The 22,751-nt window shown below is 33.9% G+C and overlaps 2 protein-coding genes, 2 long non-coding RNA genes and 2 pseudogenes across 6 annotated transcripts; 3 read left to right on the top strand and 3 right to left on the bottom strand.

The window, feature by feature from the left end:
- Positions 1 to 1,178: 1,178 nt before the first annotated feature.
- On the bottom strand, positions 1,179 to 2,498 carry LOC146882022 (uncharacterized). The gene has a single exon (XM_085667652.1). The coding sequence runs from the start codon at positions 2,436 to 2,438 to the stop codon at positions 1,203 to 1,205; it is 1,236 nt and encodes a 411-aa protein (XP_085523778.1). The 5' UTR covers positions 2,439 to 2,498; the 3' UTR covers positions 1,179 to 1,202.
- A 3,911-nt stretch (positions 2,499 to 6,409) lies between these two features.
- On the top strand, positions 6,410 to 9,264 carry LOC114167504 (disease resistance protein Roq1-like; annotated as a pseudogene). Its single transcript, XR_014984942.1, has 3 exons — positions 6,410 to 7,000; positions 7,088 to 8,441; positions 8,551 to 9,264. The product of XR_014984942.1 is annotated as a disease resistance protein Roq1-like (transcript).
- Positions 9,265 to 9,921: 657 nt separating this feature from the next.
- Positions 9,922 to 15,594, bottom strand: LOC146882021 (uncharacterized). The gene is made up of 3 exons (XR_014984943.1): positions 13,473 to 15,594; positions 13,256 to 13,366; positions 9,922 to 10,566 (listed from the first exon to the last, which is right to left on the bottom strand). It is a non-coding gene; the product is annotated as an uncharacterized LOC146882021 (long non-coding RNA).
- On the top strand, positions 10,062 to 12,734 carry LOC114165946 (disease resistance protein RUN1-like). Its single transcript, XM_028050589.2, has 4 exons — positions 10,062 to 10,591; positions 10,695 to 11,793; positions 11,948 to 12,223; positions 12,317 to 12,734. The coding sequence occupies exons 1-4, from the start codon at positions 10,062 to 10,064 to the stop codon at positions 12,665 to 12,667; spliced, it is 2,256 nt and encodes a 751-aa protein (XP_027906390.1). The 3' UTR covers positions 12,668 to 12,734.
- Positions 15,595 to 15,830: 236 nt separating the features above from the next.
- Positions 15,831 to 16,614, bottom strand: LOC114165719 (uncharacterized). Its single transcript, XR_003599766.2, has 2 exons — positions 16,494 to 16,614; positions 15,831 to 16,389 (listed from the first exon to the last, which is right to left on the bottom strand). It is a non-coding gene; the product is annotated as an uncharacterized LOC114165719 (long non-coding RNA).
- Positions 16,615 to 18,139: 1,525 nt separating this feature from the next.
- LOC114167162 (TMV resistance protein N-like) lies at positions 18,140 to 21,748 on the top strand (annotated as a pseudogene). The gene is made up of 4 exons (XR_014984941.1): positions 18,140 to 18,733; positions 18,840 to 19,921; positions 20,083 to 20,358; positions 20,463 to 21,748. The product of XR_014984941.1 is annotated as a TMV resistance protein N-like (transcript).
- Positions 21,749 to 22,751: the final 1,003 nt, after the last annotated feature.

Here is a 22,751-nt window from a genome sequence, read left to right as displayed (position 1 = left end):
TCTACGCTTAGCATGACATAGAACAAGTGACCATAGCTCTTTTATATGAGAATAAAACCGCTATCTTTGTTGTGCTCTGGCTGTTAGCCATTGCTAAAATATTCAATGTTTGGAAAACACCTGTGTATTTTGTGAACTGTTTCCAAATCAATGAAATTATTTAGTTTATTGTGAAGATTTCATAACAATTGGGGGTTTATTATTAATTGCTTCACCGGTAATAGTATTTTCGGTGAAAGCTTCTCGGGCGATAGAAGATATATAAGAAAAGAAAAGGATATGCTTTAAAACAAGTCACATGCTATTTTTTCTTTTAAAAAAGTTGTCTATATTTAGGATGATTTTGAACAAATGTTTTTGAATAACCATGGGATGATGCTTACATTAATAATAAGTTGTACTAATCCTTTCGGTATATGAAAATTTTCTGGAACATAATATTGTTATCTTGTGTGTATGTGTTTTCACATTGCAACAAAACTTTATTTTTAGGACTTAATATCATCTAAGATCAGCTAAGATCAATTACAAAACATAATCATTGAGTATTGTATCCAAACAAAAAATAAAATAAAATTCATTTAATTTGAATTATCCCACCCAAATAAAACATTTAAAAATTAAATAATTTTAAATTGGATCCATTCAAATATAATATACTTTAAAAAATGAAAATTTCTCATTTAAAAACAAAGTTAATGTTTAAAAATCTTAATTGAATATCAAAATTTTTTTAATAAAATGTTATATAAACCAAAGTGAATGATTGCGGTCCTCAAAAGTGTCTTTCTATAAACTTAACGTGAAGGTGATGGCAGAAAAATGAACACACTGAGCGGGGTTCAGGAAGAAAACTATATATATATATATATATATATATATATATATATATATATATATATATATATATATATATATATATATATATATATATATATATATATATATATATATAAATTTTTTCTTTTTTCCATACTAATGTGTAATGAACGTTGTTATTGATCTTCAAATGCATTTTTTTTTTCATTTATAATTTGCAAAAGCATCAAACAATATTGTAGAATTGACTTTGTTTTAGTTGCAATAATGTTATAAATCCAATTAAATGGAACTAAAAAGTTTGACGTCATGAAATATAAATAAGTTCTTAAAATAAATACAACCAAAGAGTGCTACCATACATGTAATGGAGTAGAACATTCTTAATCCTCTAATTTATGGAGGATTAAGTTGACATTGAAATTAACTTCTGCCATATGTCTGTTGACATCAAGAGTCAAATTGGATAAATTTTCTTCTATTCGGTGAACGCGTCCTTGCAAATCTTCCATTCCTTGCATTCTATTTTGCAAGTCTTGCACACCATCCCACACTTCATTAAGCATATGAGAATGTAACTGGAAGGGAGGTTCTTCATGATTACCAATAGAATTGTCAGGTTGTATATCGTGCTCGTCATGCAAAGGATTTTGTGGTTGACCTTGCACTTCATCCTCATTAACGGCACGATCATGCTGCCATACACCGTCGACATTAACGATATTCAACCTCTTCAAAGAACTCGTGGAAAAATGATGTCTCTTCCCAATAGTTGTTCTTGCATATGCAGAAATATCTACACCACAGTATTGCATAATCTGGGCTATCAATATACCATATGGAAGAGGAGTGTCACTGGCCTTGCACTTAAGCATGTGTTGCATTATATGATGTGGCCAATTAATTGATATGTTATTTTTAAGCAACCACAACATGAAAAAGTCTTCATGCAACAACTTTGCAAAATTAGTTAGGCGTGGTGTCAAATTATGCACTATGACATAGTGTAGTAGTCTGTCATTAACGTTCATAGAGTCGAGTGATCTCACACGTTGACCCTGCATCTCTGGAGTCAGCATAGAAGATAATGCCATATCACGATCAAAAGGGAGGTCCTCTGGTATATCCTTAAAGCTCACCGTTTGAACTTCATACTTCAAATGACAAATATTAAACCAGTCATCAGGTTTTAGTTTAATTTTTCTTTTGTTTACCTCACTTAATAGGTATCCATTGCCAGAGATCCTTAGGTTTGAATAGAAAACTTTGATCAAATCTGGATAGAAAGGACGATCCAGAGACACAAAGTCGACAAGCCCTTGATAGACAAGATGATGATGGAAATAAAGCCCACATGTAGTGAGTGAATCATAATTCATAATTTTTGGCTCCATAATTTTTCTGATATAAAATTCATGTGCATAGTGTTCCATCTGACAGATGTCGCTAAAGAAACGTCCTTGATCTAAAACATCTCCGACGTATGCCCTTTTCGGTGCTGGTGGGTCAGTGTCTATTGCAACCTGTTTTTTGTCTTGGAGTTGGCTGCAGTAGTTTTTGCCCTTAAAACATGGAGACATTACTTGTATGGGGCCCAGTTCCAAGTATTCAGCGACCATAAAAGTTTAAAATACTTGTTTGATCAGAAGGAGCTGAATATGAGGTAGAGGCGTTGGATGGAATATTTGAAAGATTACGACATTGAGCTTTTGTACCATCCTGGTAAAGCTAATGTCGTTGTCGATGCTTTGAGCAGGAAGAGAGTTCATGTGTCAACTATGATGATTAAAGAGTTGGAGCTGATAGAACAGTTGCGGGACATGAATCTGGGACTGGATATGGGGGCATGTTAGATACGGCAGTATGCTGAGGATCACTAATGAGTTCCTAGATGAGGTTCGGGTGGAACAGGGTAATGATCAGGAACTGCAGCAGATCATTAGTGAGTTGGGTACTGACAAGAGGAAGGACTTCAGGATGGGCAGGGACGGTATTCTACGATTCAGGGAGAGAGTGTGTGTTCCCAACAGTAGGATCCTGAGGAAGATGCTCTTAGAAGAGGGGCATAAGAGTCTTGTTCCTTGATGTATGTTCTTTCTTTGTTGGTAAAAGCAGAGCTTATGTAACGAAGATCCTAAATGGCTGTGGAATAGATGCTGATAGTGGAATAAGAGTTCTCATAGAATCTAGGCTCATAACAGTTGAGAAGAACAACAAATTTGGAATGCATCCTTTGCTACGAGATATGGGAAGAGAAATTATTCGTGAAAGTTCCAATGACAATCGACGCTGGATCGATGAGTTTGCAGAATATGTATTGACAGATAATACGGTAAGAACATTCTTTACATGATTAAGATGTTTTTGTCTCTTAAAACTGGAATTAGATTCTCTTCGGAATTTTTTACCAATTTAGTCTTCTATATTGAGAAATCCATTCTTGATAGGTTTAAGATGTTTTTGCCCCTTAATTTTTAGTGAAAATTGGAAAGAACTCCAGGTTTTTATTACGTTCCATTTTCTGTTAAAATAATAGTTAAGTAAAGTAAAAATAGGTATTGTTTCTACTTACTACTATTTCATTTTGTTTTCTTTTCTAATATTTGCCAAAAACTATCTTCTTGCAGGTTTTGAGATGGCTAAAATTCCTTAATCTTAGTCACTCCACGTACTTGATAGAAACCCCTGACTTTTCCGGACTACCACGGCTTGAAAAGCTCATTCTCAAAGATTGTCCAAGATTGCGCGATGTTCACCAATCTATTGGATGTCTCTGCTATCTTATGCTGCTAAATTTGAAGGATTGTATAAGTCTAACCAATCTTCCCATTGAGATATATAAGTTGAAATCCTTAAATACTCTCATTCTGTCTGGGTGTTCAAAGATTGAGCTAATGGAAAAAGATATATTGCAAATGGAATCTTTGATCACTCTAATGGCTGAAAGTACAGTTGTGAAACAACTGCCTTTCTCAATTTTAAGCTCAAAAAGTATTGGATATATATCCCTACGTGGATTTGAGGGATTATCACATACTCTATTTCCTTCTATCGTTCGGTCTCGGATGTCACCAACAATGAATCTTCTATCTTATGTTCATTCGTTCATGGATACAGAGAATAATAATTGGGATGATATTGCACCATTGCTTAGCACCCTTGCAAATCTTCGAAGTGTTTTGGTACAATGTGACACCGAGTTTCAACTATCTAAGCAAGTAAAAACTATTCTGGTAGAATTTGGTAGAAATATTGCAGAATCAAGAACTTCAAAGCAGCACTTAAGGTCTTCTTTGATCGGTGTCGTAAGATGCAAAGAATTCTTCAATGCTGTCAGCGATAACATATATGAGGTTCTTCTCTAGCTTTCCCTTTGTTTATTACCTTCAGCATCATATTAGATATTTGTTTGAGAGAACATAAAATAACTAAGTTTTAAGACAGTTTGAATAGCAAATTATATAAATGACTAAGTTTTTCATCTCATGGTACAGATATTGGGCAGCAGTGAGTCATGTGATGGTTCTTTCTCAGGTGACAATGATGCTAATTGGTTGGCTCATAAGGGTGAGGGACATTCTGTTTCTTTCACTGTGTCTCAGGATCGTGTCATTAAGGGAATGGCTTTGTGTGTTGTTTATTTATCAACCTCTAAAATCATGAAACCTGAACTTACTACTGTCTTGATTGTTAATTACACAAAGTGCACATTACATATGCACAACCATGGCACAGTAATTTCTTTTAAGGATGAAGACTCGTTTGGCATAATATCAAATTTAGGATATGGAGATAAGGTAGAGATTTTCGTGACCTTTGGTCAAGAATTGGTAGTTAAGAATACAACTGTCTATCTAATATATGGTGAATCAAAGGGATTGGAAATAGAGCCGGAGCCTGTTACAATCCTAAGTTCCGTCTGATACAGTTTGTTCCATTTGATAGTTTTATATTCTGTTTGTTCTGTTTTTTTGTAACAGTTTTAGTTTGTTTTTTTTTCTTCTGATAATGTATATATAGATACACGTTATATCTCTGCTTAGATAATACAATAATGCGTTTTACCTTTATACTTCTCTTGAGTTATGGATTTAATCACTGTGTTCTTGAATGCAATTTATTTTTTCCCATCCTTGTTTCTCTGACTACAGCTTATAGTTAAAAAATTCATGTTTATTTTACACCGTTTCTCACTCTTCACATTGTGCTTCCATGGCTTTACTTGGGTTATTTATTGTATTTGCTTCTGTCCTTCCATTAAGAAATCCTCATACAAAAATACTGCATTATGAAATAAAGATAGATGCGGTTAGATATTTTGGGAAGTCTCTGTTTTTGTTTCAACATTAGAAGCACAAGTACAGTAGCTTCATCCCTTTGTTACTAAATGAAATAAACTTTAATTTTATTTCTCTTTATTTACAATAGTTCTATTTGCTTTTGGTATAATGTAAATATGTCCAATTTTTCTTTTTCAATTTACATTTGATATGTCCAGATATAATCTTTAAAAAAAGTAAAAATGAAAAATAAAAATTTGGATACATTAACAAAAACAGAGGCTGCCCAACAAATAGCAAAGCCAAACACAAAAATAAAATATCGAATCGCAGCTATCTTTATGAGGATTTTTGAATCCAGTATTGTATGCTAAAAAGGAAAAAGAGTTGACAAAAGCAACAATGAGAAAGCAAATACAAAACCATTCTTGGTGTCATGATCCCAAGGCATAGTGAAAGAAACAGAGTGTTCCGATGCAGATACTGTATCATGTGATATATAAAGGGCTTGTTTAGCTCGGCAGAATTTTGGAGGAACCCACTCGGTCCAATTTTGGCTCTGGCTGACTAGGTAGAATTTTGGTTGAGATTGACTTGGTCAAATTTTAGACAGGTCAACTAAGCTAAATCTTGTTGAATTTCAACTGCGGCAGACTCAATTGAATACCGCCGAATTTTGTTTGGAGCCGACTGAGTCGAATTTCGATCTAGGTCAACTTGGTCGAATTTGACCGAGTTTTGACAATAGCAAACCAATCAAAACTCGGCCGAGTTTTGGTCGGAGCCACCTCTACTGAATTTTGGATGGAATTATCTCTATATACTAGCGGTCGAATTTCAGCCGGGCCCATGTGTATTTAAGAACTTAATAAAATACTATTTAAGTTTGTCCTTTTCAAATTCATTTTAATAGTTTTGATAGAATATCATAATTTCTCCCAATGTTTAAAAGTCTTAACTGAATACGATGAATCTTTTAATAGAAAACTGTTATTTGAAATTTGTTTGAAATCCGAAGTGAAAACTGCAGCCCTTAAGGTGTCTTAAATTCAAGGAAAAGGTGGCAGAAAATGAAGTATGCACACTGGGGTGGGTCCAGGAGGAAAATATAAAACATGTATGGAATTTAATGGAGAGCCATTATTGGTGAGTCATAAATGGAGTCTATTATCTTTTCACCATCTACTTTTACTTCCTAAGGAAAGAAAATGTGAAGGCTCTATCGTATTTCAACTTTGTCTATTATCATTAACCTATGATTCGTCAACTAATCATAAATTTTGACGCAAAATATATCCACAAATTTCTTATCAGACTCTAGTATGAGATGACATCTTAACATTAGTGCTTTACCTTTGAAGAGTTGATTTCAATTCCTTGGATGGAGTTCGCTTCTTCTTCATCATCGTCATCATCTTCATCCTTTCTAAAATCAGAACCCCATTTCATATATGATGTGTTCATCAACTTTGGGGGAGAAGAAATCGGTAGGAAGTTGGTTTCTCATCTCCATTCTGTCCTTTCACAAGCTCAAGTCAAAACTTTGATTAAGGAGGAGAATCTGTCGGAGGGGATGAAGCTGGAAGAACACATGGGAGCAATAGCAGTCTCTAAGATTGCAATAATCGTTTTTTCCAAAACATACACTGAATCTACATGCTGTCTTCTTGAGCTTGAAAAGATCATCGAATGCCTCGAAACTTTTGGCAAGTAGTTCTGCCCATATTTTACGAGATTGATCCATCGGATGTTCGTGATCAGAAGGATGATTTTGGAAAAGCGTTGGAAGAAGCTGCACACAAAAGCTATTCAGGAGAACAACTGGAGCATGCGTTGTCCAGGTGGAGCCATGCACTCACCAAAGCAGCACGTATGACTGGTTGGGATGTCAGAGATTTCAGGTAAACAAATGAATCTTCCTACTTACTACTTTCTTTATGTTAACGTTGTGATTTAATTTTAGTAACACATTATCATTCCTCTTGAAGAGATGATGCTGAACTTGTGGAGGTAATTGTTAGCCGCGTGCAGACATTACTGGACTATAAAGACTTGTTTATTACCCAATTTCCTGTTGGATTAGAGTCGCACGTGGAAAAGGTGATTGGATGTATTCAAAATCATGACACCAAAGTGTGTATGATAGGGATATGGGGAATGGTAGGATCGGGTAAAACTACCATAGCCAAAGCCATCTATAATCGTATTTATCGTTTATTCATTGGTAAGAGTTTTGTAGAAAATATTAGAGACTTTTGGGATCGATTATATAGAACGTATGGTGATTTGCAAGAAATTTTTCTTGATGACGTCCTAAAATACAAGTTCGAGGTGGCAAGCGACCAGATGGGAAGAACAATAATCGAGACTGAACTTTGCCGAAAAAAGTTGCTGATCGTGCTTGATGATGTGAATGAGTTTGGCCAACTAGAAAACCTATGCGGGAATCGCGAATGGTTCGGTCGAGGAACTGTCATAGTCATTACAACCAGATATGTTAACGTGCTAAACCGACTGAAAGTTAATTATATTTATAAAATGGGTGCTATGAACGAAAATGATTCCCTTGAGCTTTTAAGTTGGCGTGCCTTTAGAGAAGCAAAACCGAGAAAAGAATTCAATGAAATTGCAAGAAACATAGTTGCTTATTGTGGAGGACTACCACTGGCCCTTAAGATCCTTGGTGGATGGACAATGACAGAATGGAAAAGTGTATTGTCAAACTACCAGTAATTCCCTTTGCTCAAGTTAAAGAGAAATTGAAAATAAGTTTTGACGGTTTAGGTGACATGGACAAATCTAAGTAGTCTCCCCAAAGAGGTATATAAGTTGAAATCTTTAACAACTTTCATCCTCTCTGGTTGTTTCAAGATTCACATATTTGAAGAAGATATAGTGCAGATGGAATCCTTGATAATTCTAGTTACAGAAAATACATCTGTGAAACAAGTGCCTTGTTCAATTGTAAGCTCAAAAAGCATCGGATATATATCCCTGCATGGATTTGAAAGAATGCCACATAATATTTTTCCTTCACTCATTGGATCTTTAATGTCACCAACAATGAATCCACAATCTTATATAAGTCCGTTTAGCATGGATATGGAGAATAATAATTGGCGTGACCTTGCGCCTTTGCACAGCGGCCTTACAAATGTTAGAAGTGTTTTGGTTCAATGTGACACGGCGTTTCAACTGTCTAAGCAACTGAAAATAATTCTAGTCGAAAACAACCTAAATTATATAGAGTCAGGAATTTCAAAGCATCACTTAAGGTTTTCTTTGATTGGTGTTGGATATTACAGTGAATTCCTCAACACTCTCAGCAATAGCGTTTCTCAGGTTCCTTCTCTAACTCTTCACCATTCATTTTATCTATTATTAGTTAAGACAACATGAAATTATCCTAATACAGTATATACATGACTAAGCCTTTGATATGCTGGTACAGGGGTTGGCAGGCAGTGAGTCTTGTGATGTTTCTCTTCCAAATGACAATTATCCATATTGGTTGGCCCATATGGGTGAGGGACATTCTGCCTCTTTCACTATGCCTCAGAATTGTGACACGAAGGGAATGATTTTGTGTGTTGTTTATTTATCAAACCCTGGAATCGATGCAACCGAATGTCTTACAAGTGTCTTGATTGTGAATTACACAAAGTGCACATTCCAGATACACAAGCGTGACACAGTATTTTCCTTCAATGAGGAAGATTGGCACGGCATAATATCAAATTTAGGATCTAGAGACAAAGTGGAGATTTTTGTGACTTTTGGTCACAAATTGGTGGTCAAGAACACAGTTGTCTATCTGATATGTGGTGAATCAAACGATATGGAAATGGAGCCTGCCAAAGGATAATATCTTAAAGAAAATTATTAAAAAAATGGTAATGTGTGACTCGTAAGTTAATGTTCTTCTTTGAGAACAGAGCAGATCCCCTGAGTTATGGAATAAAATCTAGTGTTTTTGTTAACAAATAAACTTAACAAAATTTGATTATAAAGATTAAATCCATGTATTTCTAAAGTTTGAGGACTAAGTTTGACCAAACTTATAAAGAGGAACTAATTCCAAATTTCACCACAAAGGAATTGATCCCTTGTTCTCTGTAAATAGCACAAGTGAATATCCTCTGTTACAAAACAGCTATGAAAGGAATGGAGGGATGGAACTGGCCTAGGATTTCCCATATTCCTTGTTTAAAGATCAATAAAGAAGAAACAATGTGAACAACGACTAAGTTCATCAGAATTTATAAATTGTCTTATATCATGCTAAATCATGTTTCATTTATTTTAATTAAATTTTGTTGTTGAAACTAGTGTAAGTTAATGTTCAGACTGCTCCTGTTTCTCAATAATGTGTAGTACTGCTGCTTGGTTTATACATTCATTCTTTCACAATAGATTTCAGTTTCTTTGCATTGTGCTTTTAAATAGTCATTGAAATTAACAATGCTTAAAAATGGAGAATTCAATTCATTGATTTAAAATGGCTTTTAGTGTAGTACCTAACAAAAATTATATAAAGTACCTAACAAACCTGAGGTAAACCTTCCATTAAAATTTTGTGTTAGAATGAAATAATAAAGAAAGCGAAAAACTATGAATTCCACGCAAGATCTAATGTTTTTCTTTAAAATCTTAATTAAATACTATTTAGGTTTTTCCTTTTCTAAATCTTTTTAATAATTTTGATAGAATATCATAATTTATTAAAAAACTTAATTGAACACGGTAAAAATTTTAATAAAGAAGAGTTCTTTGAAATCGAAAGTGAATAATTGCAGCAATTTCTAAAAGTTTAACGCCAAGGTCGCAGAAAATGAAGTATGCATACTGAGAGTGGGTTCAAGAGGGAAAATATAAAAAAGGTTAGTCATAACGCAGTTCGAGACTATATTATATATTTAACATTATTGCTTTACCTTTGAAGAGTTGACTTCAATTCCTTTGATGGAGTTCGCATCTTCTAGTTCTTCTTCATCTTCATCTTCATCTTCATCCTTCTTAAAATCAGAACCGGTATTCATAAATGATGTGTTCATCAACTTTGGGGGAGAAGACATCGGTAGAAGGTTCGTTTCTCATCTCCATTCTGCCCTTTTACAAGCTCAAGTCAAAACTTTTATTAGCCAGGAGAATCTGCAAGAAGGAATGGAGCAAGAAGAGCACCTGCGAGCAATAGGAGGCACTAAGATTGCAATAATGGTTTTCTCCAAATCATATGCTGAATGTACCTGTTGTCTTCATGAGCTTGAAAAAATCATTGAATGCCACCAAACGTTTGGCCAAATGGTTGTGCCCGTATATTACGAGATTGACCCATTGGATGTACAACATCAGAAGAATGATTTTGGAAAAGCCTTGGAAGAAGCTGCACACAAAAGCTATGCAGAAGACCTACTGGAATATGCGTTGTCCAAGTGGAGCCGTGCACTCACCACAGCTACAGGTGTCACTGGTTGGGATGTCAGAGATTTCAGGTAAACAAATGAATCCTTCCTACTTTCTTTCGTTTGAGAGTGAATGAAGCATATGTTAAGGTTGTGATTTAATTTTGGTAACACATTATCATTCATCTTGAAGGCATGATGCTGAACTTGTAGAGCGAATTGTTAGTCTTGTTGAGTCATTACTGGACTATAAAGACTTGTTTACTACCCAATATCCTGTTGGATTAGAGTCTCCAGTGGAAGACGTGATTAAATGTATTGAAAATCAATCCACCAAAGTGTGTGTGATAGGAATATGGGGAATGGGAGGATCAGGTAAAACAACCATAGCCAAAGCCATCTACAATCGAATTTATCATCAATTCATTGGTAAGAGTTTTATTGAGAATATTCGTGAAGCTTGGGCTTCAGAATATGATAGATATGTTGATTTGCAAGCAAATCTTCTTTCTGATGTCCTAAAATCCAAGTTGGAGGTGAAAAGCGTTGGGATGGGAAGAGCTATGATCCACGATGAACTTTCTCGCAGAAAGTTGCTGATTGTGCTTGATGATGTGAATGACTTTGTCCAATTAGAAAACCTATGCCGGAGTCGTGAATGGTTCGGTCAAGGAACTGTGATAATCATTACAACTAGAGATGTTCATTTGCTGAACCTACTCAAAGTTAATTATGTTTACAAAATGCATCTTTTGAACAAAAATGATTCCCTTGAGCTTTTAAGTTGGCATGCTTTTAGAGAAGCAAAACCAATAAAAGAATGGAATGAACATGCAAGAGACATAGTTGATTATTGTGGAGGACTACCACTAGCTCTTCAGTTCCTTGGTTCCTATTTATGTGATATCACAAAAGAAGCGTGGGAAAGGGTATTTTCGAACCTAAATAGCATTCCAACGTATCAAGTTCAAAAGGTATTAAAAATAAGTTTTGACGCTTTACGTGATATGGAAAAGGATATATTTCTTGATGTATGTTGTTTCTTTATTGGCAAACAAAGAGAGTATGTCACAGAGATATTAAATGGCTGTGGACTATGTGCTGATATTGGAATAACAGTTCTCATAGAACGTGGCCTCATAAAAGTTGAAAGGAACAACAAACTTGAAATGCACCCTTTGTTACGAGACATGGGAAGAGAATTTATTCGTGAATTACACCCAAAGGAACCGGGGAAAAGGAGTCGATTATGGTTTCAGGAAGATGTACAAGATGTACTGGAAGAGAATAGTGTAAGAACATTATTTATATATATGATTCTGAAACTGGTTTCTTTTTTAGTGTAATGCATGTGTTATTAACTTGTTAGACTCAACATTAAACAGCAATAATCAACAACTATTTAGGGGTTTCTCAATTGTTTATCTTTGCTATATTCCGTCACAGGGGACAGAAGCTATAGAGGGATTGTCCCTGAAACTGCATTCCAGCAATAGAGATTCCTTGGAAGCTCTTGCTTTCAAGAAAATGAAGAGACTAAGACTGCTACAACTTGATCATGTACGACTTAGTGGAGATTATGGGCACATTTCTAAAGAACTGAGATGGATTTGTTGGCGAGGGTTTCCTTATAAATACATTCCAAACAGCTTTCATTTGGAAAATGTAATTGCAATTGATTTCAAACATAGCCATCTCCAACTCCTCTCGAAACAACACCTGGTATTCATTACAATAAAAATAGTATAATTGGTTCTGTTTATAACTATTGTTTTTTTTCTTCCCTAATCTTTGGCTGAAAAACTATGCTTGCAGGTTTTAGAACGGTTAAAATTCCTTAATCTTAGTCACTCCAAGTACCTGATAGAAACACCTGACTTTTCAGGACTACCAAGTCTTGAACAACTCATTCTAAAAGATTGTCCAAGTTTGCGTGAGGTACACGAATCCATTGGACGTCTCAGGAATCTACTACTGATAAATTTGAAGGACTGTACAAGTCTATGCTATCTTCCAAGAGAGGTATATAGGTTGAGATCTTTAAAAACTCTCGTTCTCTCTGGTTGTTTGAAGTTTGGCCCAATAGATAAAGCATGGGTGAAATCCTTCGTAACTATAATTACTGAAAACACAACTGTGAAACAAGCGCCCTTTGATCAATTGTAAGCTAAAACAATATCATATATAAGTCACAACGTGAATTTGAAGGATTCTTGGTAAATATTTGTTGTTAGACTACACGTAGCGTCTTTATTTACTTTATCTTTTTCTGTGTTTGTGGTTGAATTTGGTTTTTTAGTCAAAATATGTATTCCTAAACATAAGGAGAATATAACAATCAATTTGGGAATCTCTAAATTTTTTTTTTTAACTGCAAGTATTATAACTTTATAATTAATTGGCCGTCCATATACATTGAGAATAATAACGATTACTTTTATTTCAACTCGTATATTCCTTCTCATAATTTTATTTCCTCTGTTTCGTTTTGCTACCTAACATAATTCTGTAAAACAACAATTGGTATCATAAGAACTAGACGTTATTCAAATTAGGATGAACCAGTATAAAAATCATATTATTAATGAATGTAAAGTTTGTTAAAAAATTTATTGGGTGTCAAAAATAATTATATCCTTGAGGTGTGTACATGCCTTTTGTGTTTACACACCTGTTTAAGAAAGTTGAACGATTGCACATGGGGTTGATTGAAATGGAAAACATTCAATAAGAGAAACAAGAAAATCAGGTTACCTTCTGAAGGTGCTCAAGAATCACTGCTCTCTCATATGTAAGCCCACTTGGAGTGATTACGGGATCATGAAAAATGTCGAGTGTGATTCTGCAACATAAGTAATCTGGCACCTGTACACTCAACAAGCCATTTTGTGTGATTAATAACATGGCTATTTCCATTGCACCACAAATGAAGATTTGATGAAGATTAAGAAAACAAAAGGCAAGTACACACCTCAGTAGGTGTATCGGCTTCTGCAGCTATATTGAAAACAAAAGTAATTTGAAAAAGCTGTCCTTTTGTCGTACTTTTATCTCCGGCTCTATGTTTGGTTCCTCTGCTTTTTCTGCTCTGTTCGTGAGGTTCATTGGTTCTCTTTATATGAACAAAATGAGGATCTTTTACCCGATTATGATTTTATTGGGATGATCTATTTTAGTGGTCTAGTTTTACACTATTTTAAGTTTCTTTGTTTGTCATCTATGACTTCTGAAGTTAATCCAAATGACAGACACACATGCGCATACATTAATATACATGCACACTCCATTCTACCAAAATCATTAGTTCCAGATTCTGATATGTGATAGGCTTTGATACATGCTAGTTCTAGGCTCTGATTTGTGTTATATTATCACCCTAAAAACTAAACAAACAGTGGGGAATTAAAAAGAATGTAAAACCTACTCTAAAATCATGCAATTATATCAACAAAATAGACTAAAATCACTGAAGCAGAAGAATACCATTGCAGTAGTTCATGTGACAGATTTTAAAGAGATAAAATCCTCAAATCTCTATGTAAATGATGTGGGAATGAAGTAATATGATAAATGAAAATGCAGAACTTTAAAGAAACATGAATGGAATGTATTCTAGGTCCTAAATTTACCTAAACTTATGCCTAAATGAAAACCTAGTTTCACCAAGTGTATGACAAGATGCTTAACCAAGTGTATGACAAGATGCTTCAATGAACTATACTATGTTTTATGCAGTGCAAATGACCTAAACAAGTTTCTACATGTATAACTATGCAGAATGAATGATTAAACCAAACTGAAAAATTCAAAATCTCAAAATCACTTGCCGAACCAGATTAGACAGCAAAAAAAAAACTAGACCAATTTTGACAGCAAATTGGCCTAACTAGTTTTGTGCAAATTTTGCGTCAGGGTGCAATGCCATGCATGAATGCATGATTTTATCATTTGGACAAGTCTAATATGATGCTAATGCACTCCTAAAATAGAGAATTTATCAAAATACACAGAAAATAAGAAATGCCTAATTCTAGCAAAGCTTATAAAACCTAATTTCTACGCAAGGGTCAACACCTGTAAAATGCATGGATAGAGGTAATTCTCAATACCAATATAATTCAAAACACTAAACAAACATGCTGAGATGCTGAAATCAATACTGGAATCACAGAAATACAAAATCGAAGGAAAAATTGAATCAAGAACAGAAGGCAGGAAAAGTAATTACAATACCTAACTTTCAAGAAAATGAGGAATTTGCTTTCTAAAGATCGGAACATGTCAAAAATCATGAAAGTATAACAGAAACAGTAAGAATTAGTGAAAACAGGAATGAAAACTCAAAAGCATAACATGGGATATGAGATAGAGAAAATGGGTTCTGAAGGCAAAACCAAGAACTTCATTCTTGATTATTAGTTTTCAGATTTTGATACCAATAAATTCAGTGGGAATCATTGGACTGTTGGTGACATTGAACTCCTTTGATATTGATCTTGAATCCAGAAGTCAAATAAAGAAAAAAGAATAGAACTGGAGACTCTGAATCAAGCCTCATAAAAACCAAGTTTTGACAGCAAAACTAAAAATGGGTTTGATAACATTTTTGCATCTTTAAATTTCAAGAACTTATAAAGGAAAATTGTAAAATGATAAGAAACATAAGAGGCAACAATGTATGCAAAACTAGAAAACAACAAATCAAAGAAAGAACAACGACTAAGAAACATAAAATTTGTGTTAAACCGAAAATCTAGAAAAATGGGTATTAAAGTAAAACTAAGAACTTGAATCTGTAAAATGAAGAAAACTGAGAACAAGAATTGTAATTTTTATAAAAGATAAACGTGTTTGGATTAGACTTTCTAATTTGGATTCGAGAAATAAAGTTTGGTTGTAAAATGATGATGATTCAAAATTCAGAGTTAAAACCGAATGACTCAATGACATAAAACGTTTTTGGATTAGACTTCACTACTTTGTTCCTATACACGGTTACTATTTTATTGGATTAACAAGGCTCATTCATTGTTCCTAGAAGTACACTAGTGTATTCCTAGACCCATTTGTTCAGCCTAAGACCTAATAGCATTTTAGTGCAGGGTGAATTCTCCACGTTCTAGTGAAATGAAAAGACTTTTGCTTTAAGATCAAGACTGTTTAACGAGCTATAGCATATAAATGCATGTCTGCCACCTAACAACATTAGATGATTCAATTGAATTTGTGAGACAAATTAGCTTTCACATAACTCGAGTTATATAATGGATGATTGATCATTCCATCACACGTGAAATGTGAATTGAATCACTAAGACATGAAAGAACACTTAAATAAAACAATAAAATATTACTAGTACATAAGTGCAAAGAGATACATCCAATCTCATCACTTACAAGTTTAGCAACTCATGATGATTCTAACAATTAAACCTAGGAGCTGTTACCCATTCTTCATCTCTAATCTAAGAGATATTACAAGTGAAGTGAGAGAGACTCTAAAAAGAGACTAAGAACCTAGATATGGAATTATGGATATCAAAACAGGGGTCCTAGCCCTTAATTTATAGAGTTTTGGGTCTTTGGTTGCAACTCCAAACATGGTGAATTATCTTGTGAGCTTTCCTTCCACGGAGGTTTTTTCATAGCTTAAACCATTTTTGTAATGTTCAACTCAGAAGCTTTCCTTCAATGGTGGGTTTCCTCCATGATTGAGCTCTAGAATTGGGTGCTTCAGATTACTTCATGGTGAAGTCTCCTTCGCATTGCTAAGGCACCATGTTCTCTGCTTTAGCTGCGTAAACAAAATTTGAATCTTCTTGAAACTTCCTTTCAATGCTCGAGCTGTGATTCTAGGGCTCAAGCTGCAAGACTCTGGTTCTTCTAAATCTGCAGAAATTCATCCAGAAATGCATTCAGTAATTCACCACACATATTTATATCCAAATGTTTTCAATGAATTCTAGGTAAAAGGGAGTAAAATATTAGCATACGCAATACGATCAATCAAGACAAGTGCTAAAATGCATGAGTTAAAGGTAAAATGATCACTTATTGTATGTGTGTGTGTGCGTGTATGTGATGTTTTTGTCTATCTATTTCAGCCTATTTATAGAAAAGAACCAGCTAAGACTTCTAATAGACAAATTCTGAAAACAACCTTGTACAATGTATTTCTAATTACATATGCTCCTTGGTAACTAACTCAACTCCTCTTTAAACTTCTTCTTGACTTATTTAACTTCCTGCTGTAGCATTCTTTGAATGGGAAACTGTCCAAATGAGTTGGATGAGATGTCACAACTGCTGCCGCCTAGGACGGTTGATATTGACCTTTCGCAAAGTATTTTGACAGCTTATTCTCCGTCTGGAAATTAGAATTACCATACAATTTTTTTTCAGATTATTCTCAGAAACTGTTCTTCAAAATTGATTACAAAAATTGTTTTCAAAAACTAAATAACAAAACAAAAAAAAAAAACCCTTAAATTGGGAAAACAATTGCATCCAACTTCTCTTGTGTCACTGTGCATAAGAGACATTTCTTTCTTGAATGGTGTGGGACTTAAACATCTCTTCTCTCTTGAAAATCTAGAGATTGCAAACTGTTTGAACCTTAAGTTGTTGCCACAAGAGGAATTGATCCCTCTTTCTCTTTCCGTAATTAGCATAAGTGAATATCCTATATTACAAGAGAACTATGAAAGGAATGCGGGATGAAACTGGCCTAGGATTTCCCATATTCCTTGTTTAAAGATCAATAAAGATATGAAATAATGTGAACAACGACAAATTTTAAAAAAAAAATTTTAAAATTTTTGAATTACATTTCAAAATATATTTATTATTTTTATTATATTTCAATCCATTTTTTAAAATTTTTTTAAATATATTTATTTTAATATTTTACAAAATTATTTTAAAATTTTATATTTAAATTTATAAAATTGTTAATTTTAAACCAACTCCAAGATTTGTATTTAAATTATTTAAAAGAATTTTGTAACAAGTTAAAATAAATATTTTAAAATTTTAAAACAAAATATAAAATAAACTTAATATTATTAAAATGTTTAATAAAAATATCATTATAAAATTTATATAAAAGTTAAATTTGATCTTAATTTGGAGAAGATGAAATTAAAAATTAAAAAAAAATAGACTGAAATATAATTAAAATAACAAATATATGGATCAAATTGAGATTCAAACCATGACTTGACACGTGTTACCTTACTGACTTGACACGTGGCACAATATTGATGTGACACGTGGCATGAATAATTTACAAAAAAAATTAAAAAAATTAAAAAAAATTCAAAAAAAAATTCAAAAAGAAATTCAAAAAAATGAGAAGCTGACACGTGACATATCCTTAACACCGTTAACACCATACTAACGAAATAGGCCTAATTGTTACATATTATATGGACCTAATTAAGACTAAAAAAGATCTTATGACCTATTTGAGATTTTTTAACAAAAACATGGACGAAAGAATATTTTAATCTTTCTTTAATTGAACAACGTAAATATTTTAATAAAAAAAGTAATTTGAAAATTTTCTCGAAATCGGAAGTGAATAATTGCAGTTCTTAGTGTCTTTCTAAAAATTTAACGCGAATGTCGCAGAAAATGAAAGTATTTTAATCTAATCTTTAACATTATTGCTTTACCTTTGAAGAGTTCACTTCAATTCCTCGATGGGGTTCGCTGCCGCTGCTGCTGCTTCTTCTTCTTCATCACCATCATCCTTCTTAAAATCAGAACCGGTGTTCAAACACGATGTGTTCATCAACTTTGGGGGAGAAGACATCGGTAGAAAGTTTGTTTCTCATCTCCATTCTGCCCTTTTACAAGCTCAAGTCAAAACTTTTATTAGCCAGGAGAATCTGCTCGAGGGAGTGAAGCTGGAAGAGCAGATGCGCGCAATAGGAGGCACTAAGATTACAATAATCGTTTTCTCCAAATCATACACTGAATCTGCTTGTTGTCTTCTTGAGCTTGAAAAAATCATCGAATGCCACGAAACATTTGGCCAAATAGTTCTGCCCGTATTTTACGAGATTGACCCATTGGATGTACGTGATCAGAAGGATGATTTTGGAAAAGCGTTGGAAGAAACTGCACACAAAAGCTACTCAGGAGAACAGGTGGAACATGCACTGTCCAGCTGGACCCGTGCGCTCACCACAACTGCAGGTATCACTGGTTGGGATGTCAGAGATTTCAGGTAAACAAATGAATCATTCCACTTTTTTTTTTTTTTTTGAGAGAGACAGAAGCATATGTTAAGGTTGTAATTTAATTTTGGTAACACATCATCATTCATCTTGAAGGCATGATGCTAAACTTGTAGAGCGAATTGTTAGCCGCGTTACGACATTACTGGACTATAAAGACTTGTTTGTTACCCAATATCCTGTTGGATTAGAGTCTCCCGTGGAGACGTGATTAAATGTATTGAAAATCAATCCACCAAAGTGTGTGTGATAGGAATATGGGGAATGGGAGGATCGGGTAAAACAACCTTAGTCAAAGCCATCTACAATCGAACTTATCATCAATTCATTGGTAAGAGTTTTATTGAGAATATTAGTGAAGCTTGGGATTCAGAAAATGAAAGGTACGTTGATTTGCAAGAAAATCTTCTTTCTGATGTCCTAAAATCCAAGTTGGATGTGGAAAGCGTTGGGATGGGAAGAACATTGATCGAGAATAGACTTTCTCGGAAAAAGTTGTTCATTGTGCTTGATGATGTGAATGAGTTTGGCCAATTAGAAAACCTGTGCGGGTGTCGTGAATGGTTCGGTCAAGGAACTGTGATAATCATTACAACTAGAGATGTTCGTTTGCTGAACCTACTCAGAGTTAATTATTGTAGAGAAGCAATAATTCCCTTGAGCTTTTAAGTTGGCATGCTTTTAGAGAAGCAAAACCAAGAAAAGAATGGAATGACCTTGCAAGATGCATAGTTGATTATTGTAGAGGACTACCACTAGCTCTTCAGTCCCTTGGTTCCCATTTATTTGATAGGACAATAGAAGTGTGGAAAAGTCTATTGTCGAAACTAAAACAATTTCCCACGAATCAAGTTCAATCAGTATTAAAAATAAGTTTTGACGGTTTAAATGATACGGAAAAGGATATATTTCTTGATGTATGTTGTTTCTTTATTGGCAAACAAAGAAACTATGTCATAGATATATTAAATGGCTGTGGACTACGTGCTGACATTGGAATAACAATTCTGATCGAACGTGGCCTCATAAAAGTTGAAAGGAGCAACAAACTTGAAATGCATCCTTTGTTACGAGACATGGGAAGAGAAATTATTTGTCAAGAATGCCCAAAGGAACCGGGGAAAAGGAGTCGATTATGGTTTCAGGAAGACGTACAGGAAGTACTGAAAGAGAATACTGTAAGAACATTATTTATATGATTTTGAAACTTCTTTTGAAAGTGTTTTCTTTTTTAGTGTAATGCATGTGTTGTTAACTTGTTAGACTCAACATTAAGTATCAATAATCAACAATTATTTAGGGATTTCTAAATTGTTTATCTTTGCCATATTCATCACAGGGAACAAAAGCTGTCGAGGGATTATCACTGAAACTGCATTCCAGCAGTAAAGATTGCTTGGAAGCTCATGCTTTCAAGGAAATGAAGAGACTAAGACTGCTACAACTTGATCATGTACAACTTAGTGGAGATTATGGGCACATTTCTAAACAACTGAGATGGATTTGTTGGCGAGGGTTTCCTTATAAATACATTCCAAACAACTTTCATTTGGAAAATGTAATTGCAATTGATTTCAAACATAGTCATCTCCAACTCCTCTGGGAACAACCCCTGGTATTCATTACATGTCCTTTTCTTTTAAAACTCATATGTTATAACCTTCAGATTTTCTTTTTTATATTCTTTCCTAATCTATTGTCGAAAAACTATGTTTGTAGGTGTTACAGCGATTAAAATTCCTTAATCTTAGTCACTCCAAGTTCTTGAGAGAAACACCCGACTTTTCAGGACTTCCAAGTCTTGAACAGCTCATTCTAAAAGATTGCGCATGTTTGTGTAAGGTACACCCATCCATTGGATATCTCTCTAAAATAGTAGTGATAAATTTGAAGGACTGCATAGGCCTAAGCTATCTTCCAAGAGAGATATATAAGTTGAGATCTTTAAAAACTCTCATTCTCTCTGGTTGTTTGAAGCTTGACCCATTGAATAAGATATAGTGCAGGTGGAATCCTTTGTAACTATAATTGCTGAGAAAAATAGAACACTGAAACAAGCGCCCTTTTCAATTGTAAGTTCAAAAAGCATCAGATATAAATCCCTAGATTTATTTGAAGGATTATTGGTAAACATTTTGTTTCATACTTCACGTGTCATCTTTATTTACTTTATATTTTTCTTTTTTAGTTGTTGAATAATGTTTTTTAGTCAAAATAAATGTTCCGAAACTTTACGAGAATAATAACAATCAATTGGTTTAGGAGAATCTCAATTAGTTTTCTTGTTACTGCAAGTATTGTAAGTTGGCCGTCCATATATATTGAGAATTATAACGATCACACCTGTATTTGAACTCGTATAAGAATGTTGAAGGATTGCACATGGGGTTCATTGAAATGGAAAACATTCAATAAGAAGAAACAAGAAAATCAGGTTACCTTCTGAAGATGCTCAAGAATCACTGCTCTCTCATATGTAAGACCACTTGGAGTGATTACGGGATCATGAAAAATGTCGAGTGTGATTCTGCAACATAAGTAATCTGGCACCTGTACACTCAACAAGCCATTCTGTGTGATTAATAACATGGCTATTTCCATTGCACCACAAATGAAGATTTGATGAAGATTAAGAAAACAAAAGGCGTGTGCACACCTCAGTAGATGTATCGGCTTCTGCAGCTATATTGAAGACTACTTGTATAGCCTCTCATTCTTCTGAATGGGAAGTAGTAGGATCATCTTCCAAGTAATTTGGTTCCTCTGCTTTTTCTGCTCTGTTTGTGAGGTTCATTGGTTCTCTTTATATGGACAAAATCAGGATCTCTTGCGTGATTATGATTTTATTTGGGTTGATCTATTTTAGTGATCTAGTCTTACACTATTTTAAGTTTCTTTGTTTGTCATCTATGACTTCTGAGTTTTGTACAGGGGCTTAGTCATTTACTTTCAGATACTTATTCATCTATGATTATAAATTTAAGTTTAATTAAACACTTGTGTTACATGGGTTTTTTTTCTTATTATGTTATGCTATATGCATATATGTGAATTTTATATATCTTGTAGAATCTTACGGTTTATATTACGATTCCACAATTGTGTATCTCCTTTGAGTCCGAATATATCTCGAGTGTAACTATCTTGACAAGCATTTAAAAACTAAATGATTTCTTACAGCAGACATAATAAAACAAATTAACAAATGTGCAAGAAACACACAGGAAAGGTGTTTAATGTAAACAAACCTTCTCCAATTCTTTAATTCCCTTGGCAGATTATTATCTCTGTAGCAATGCGAGCCCCAACATATTTTTTTTCTCAGCAAATAAAATTATAAATATATATAAATGAAGTATTTGGGGTACTCCAACCCTTATACATGATATTTACAAAAGGAAAAGAGATAAAGAGCCACACAAATACATCTCAATATATTTTTTTTCTCAGCAAATAAAATTATAAATATATATAAATGAAGTATTTGGGGTACTCCAACCCTTATACATGATATTTACAAAAGGAAAAGAGATAAAGAGCCACACAAATACATCTCTGCCAAACCTACACATTAACTAAAAATCTTCCCAACCCCACATATTGCCAACATAACATCAACTAAGAAATAAAGCAACCCAACCTTGCATATTGCAGAAAAATTAAAAAAGACAATCTAAATTCTATGTAGAAGAATGCACTAAACAACAAAGAACTACAACAAAAACACATCATAACATTTATCCAACACATATTAGAGTGCTGCTCTATTCTTCACATAAGGTTTTTCACTGCAATCCAACTCCCTTTCCCGTAGTAGCTTTCAGAACCATTTTGTACACCTTCACAGTGAGTATAAAACTTTGTTTTCCACAGTGTTTGCTTCAAGCACCTACACAAAATTTAGATACAAACACACAAATATTTCTCATATATTATATACCCTTCCCTCTCTTCCTATTACAGGTTAGTCTAATGCATTCAATTGGACATTGAAGCCATCCTACGTAC

Source organism: Vigna unguiculata, chromosome 10 (assembly GCF_037176805.1).
Source record: "Vigna unguiculata cultivar grain cowpea cultivar isolate G323 ecotype 2 chromosome 10, ASM3717680v1, whole genome shotgun sequence".
Classification (NCBI taxonomy): Eukaryota; Viridiplantae; Streptophyta; class Magnoliopsida; order Fabales; family Fabaceae; genus Vigna; species Vigna unguiculata.
Note: the sequence above shows the minus strand (reverse complement) of the source record. Positions and strands in the feature narration are given on the sequence as shown.